Source organism: Rhinopithecus bieti, unplaced genomic scaffold (genome assembly GCF_001698545.2).
Source record: "Rhinopithecus bieti isolate Rb0 unplaced genomic scaffold, ASM169854v2 scaffold_10589, whole genome shotgun sequence".
NCBI classification, from domain to species: Eukaryota; Metazoa; Chordata; class Mammalia; order Primates; family Cercopithecidae; genus Rhinopithecus; species Rhinopithecus bieti.
This window is the reverse complement of record NW_016807065.1, coordinates 1585498-1588600: the sequence shown is the minus strand read 5'-3', so window position 1 is coordinate 1588600 and position 3103 is coordinate 1585498. Positions and strand designations below refer to the sequence as shown.

At 57.9% G+C, this 3103-nt stretch overlaps 1 protein-coding gene across 3 annotated transcripts in view; it reads right to left on the bottom strand.

Annotated features, from left to right (window-relative positions):
• Positions 1-3103, bottom strand: part of ADAMTS10 (ADAM metallopeptidase with thrombospondin type 1 motif 10) — a 33150-nt gene that overhangs the window by 11582 nt on the left and 18465 nt on the right. For 2 of the 3 annotated variants that reach the window (XM_017879899.1, XM_017879900.1), the window contains exons 12-14: positions 1834-1941; positions 1019-1164; positions 864-927 (exon numbers count right to left, since the gene is read on the bottom strand). In XM_017879899.1, coding sequence (XP_017735388.1) covers positions 864-927; positions 1019-1164; positions 1834-1941 — 318 coding nt within the window. The other variant, XM_017879901.1, reaches the window with a different exon arrangement.

Sequence of the window (3103 nt, the reverse complement as noted above, 5' to 3'; positions counted from 1 at the left end):
AAAAAAAAAAAAAAAAAAAAAGGTGCCAGCATGTGGATTCTCTGAAGACCTGGGTCCCCCCAGATAGGAGGCTGAGAAGTCCAAAGCTCTCACTGCCCTCTGAAACACCCCTCCCCAGCAAACTTCTTGCTGCTCACCAGTGGTCCCAGGTCAGCTGAGGGCATAAGCAGAGGACAGACACCTGTCACTGGGTTTGGTGAGAGGAAGCTTCAGCTACAACTTTGGGGGATGACAGAAGGCAGGGGTAGGACTCTTCAGGGGAAGCTGGGCTGTAAAGGGAGGGGACAGATTGGATGGTAGGGGGTTGTGAGGGCCAAGCAGTGATTTCAAGGTGGGGGCTCGTGGTCTAAATGCAGGAGGAAGAGAGAGCTAGAAGGGGCCAGGTCTTTGAGGAGGAGGCGTTGGGGATGGGAAGGTGGTGGGGGTTAGGGAGAGGAGGGAAGAGAGGGGTGGCAGCTGCAGGTTCCCTAGGAGGCAGCAGGTGCCTGGATGAAGCACTCTGATAGCTTTTTTTTTTCTTTTGAGTTGGAGTTTTGCTCTGTCACCCAGGCTGGATTGCAGTGGTGCGATCTCGGCTCACTGCATCCTCCGCCTCCTGGGTTCAAGCGATTCTCCTGCCTCAGTCTCCCAAGTAGCTGGGATTACAGGAGTCCACCACCACGCCCGGCTAATTTTTGCATTTTTAGTAGAGACGGAGTTCACCATGTTGGCCAGGCTGGTCTCGAACTCCTGACCTCAGGTGATTCGCCCGCCTTGGCCTCGCAAAATGTTGGGATTACAGGCATAAGCCACCGTGCCTGGCCTCTGATAGCTTTTTTTAATGCTTCCTCCCCCCATTCCTCAAGACGTTTGGGGGAACTCACATCCGTGTTGCAGGAGCGGTGCCGCCTTCTCTCACCCAGACAATACTTGCCCCCGATGGTTGGCCTGGAAGGGGTGGTGGGATAGGAGAGAGATGAGGCAGGGGAGATGGGGCGGGGTCGCGCTGCCCTTCCGGGTGGGGGTCCTGAGGGCTGACCTGGGGCTGTCGCAGTGACGGCTGGAAGAGGACACGCCGCCGCCACATGTCCGGCTGCAGTCGCCCCAAGGAGTCCACGGCCCCCAGGCTCCGTCCACGCCTTCCGGGCGCGACCCGAAGGGGACACAGACCCGTTTGTAGCACCACTGGGTTGAGGGAGACAGGAAGGAGTGAGTCCAGCCCGGAGAACACTCGCGGGCCCCATGCACCGTTCCCCATTCCAGGCCCCAGCCAGAGAGATCTCAGCCTCTTCAGGATGGGGCGGGAAGGGGATGGGCAGAGGCGGGGTCTGAAGATAGGGACAGGTTTAGGTTACATAGGAGAGTGGTCTGGGAGACAGACAAGCCACAAGCGAGAGGCGTGGCCTGAGCACAGCGTGCTGAACGTGGAGGGGTGTAGACAGGACCACGATAAGCGTGGAGACGAGGTGGGGCGTGGCTTCAGGCCGGGGGAGGGGCCTACAGGCAGTAGGCGTGGCCAGAGCCGAGGACCGCACAGGGGATGGGCGTGACCAATAAGGGAGAGAACAAACAGTAGGCGTGGCCAGAGCCGAGGAAATTATTAGACGGTGGGCGTGGAAAACGCCGGAGTGAGCAAACAGTAGGCGTGGCCAGAACCGAGGGACGCATAGACGGCGGGCGTGGCCAACGAGAGAAGGAGCATGCAGTAGGCGTGGCCGCAGCCGAGGGAGCATAGATGGCGGGCGTGTCCAATACGGGAGGGAGCAGACAATAGGCCAAAGGACGGGTGGGTGTGGCCAACTGGGGAGGTGGATCGGGGGCGTGGCCCGCTTGGGGGCCCTGGCCGGCGCTCACCCCCTTGTCGATGGTGTGCGTCTGGCACAGCGTGCCCTCGGCGGCCGGGATGCTGTTGGTGATGCACCGGTTGCTCTTGCTCAGACACCACAGCTCGCTGCAGACCTCCTGCGGGCCGAGGCGCCCACTCAGGCTCGCCCCCCTCCCTTCCTCCCTGGGGCAGCCCGCCCGGCTTGGGAGGACCCAGATGTCCGGCTCACTGCCGGTCCCGGAGCAGAGAGCACCGTACTCCCTTCCTGGCTCTCAGAGGGTCTTCGTGCATCCCTTTGCGGGGCATGGCCTGTGACTTATCCTCTGCCAATAAGCTCCATTTATGGAACACCTCATACATGCCATATACCCCTTTAGGCAGTACTACCCCATCTTACTGGGAGAAAACCAAGCTTCAGACAGGTAAGGTCACTTGCTAGAGGTCACACAACTACTAAGGGAGTAGCCTGGAGTTTAACCCAGCTCTTTAATTCAGAGTCTGTGCTCTAACGAACTTTGCAATTCAGCTTCTGGTGCCTTCTGAGTTTCTGGAAGGAAACTTGGGACCTACTGAGGAATCAACAGGAAGGATTTGGGGTTCTTTTATGGGATGGGCAAAGTAGCCGAAGAGAAAGTAGCGGCCTGGATGATGACTAGGCCAAAGGCCTCAACTCTAGTTTTTTCCAGCTTGTTGGTTCTCTTTGTTCCCCCAACTAAACTGGAGAAGACCCCAACACTTTTAAGCTATGGGGAGGGGTGGAAGTTTGGGAGGGGACAATGCCAAATTAGGTTTGTGTGGGACATTCCTGTCTTTCTCCAGGTGAAAAATCCCCACCTTCTTCCCGTCTGAATCCTGCACAGGCTGGACCAGTCCCAGGGACTCACTCTGACCCTTAAAGTCCAGGTTAATATCCCTGGAGAAGCCCCACTGAGTTCAGGTGAAGCAAAATCTCTGACCTTCTTGGCCCACATCCTAAGCAACCTCCCACTGTCTTTCCTCTAAGAAGTAGGTGGTCCTGGCCAGGCGCAGTGGCTCACGCCTGTAATCCCAGCACTTTGGGAGGCCGAGGTGGGCGGATCACAAGGTCAGGAGATCAAGACCATCCTGGCTAACTCGGTGAAACCCCGTCTCTACTAAAAATACAAAAAATTAGCCGGGCGTGGTGGCAGGCGCCTGTAGTCCCAGCTACTCGGGAGGCTGAGGCAGGAGAATGGTGTGAACCCCGGGAGGCAGAGCTTGCAGTGAGCTGAGATCACACCACTGCACTCCAGCCTGGGTGACAGAGTGAGACTCTGTCTC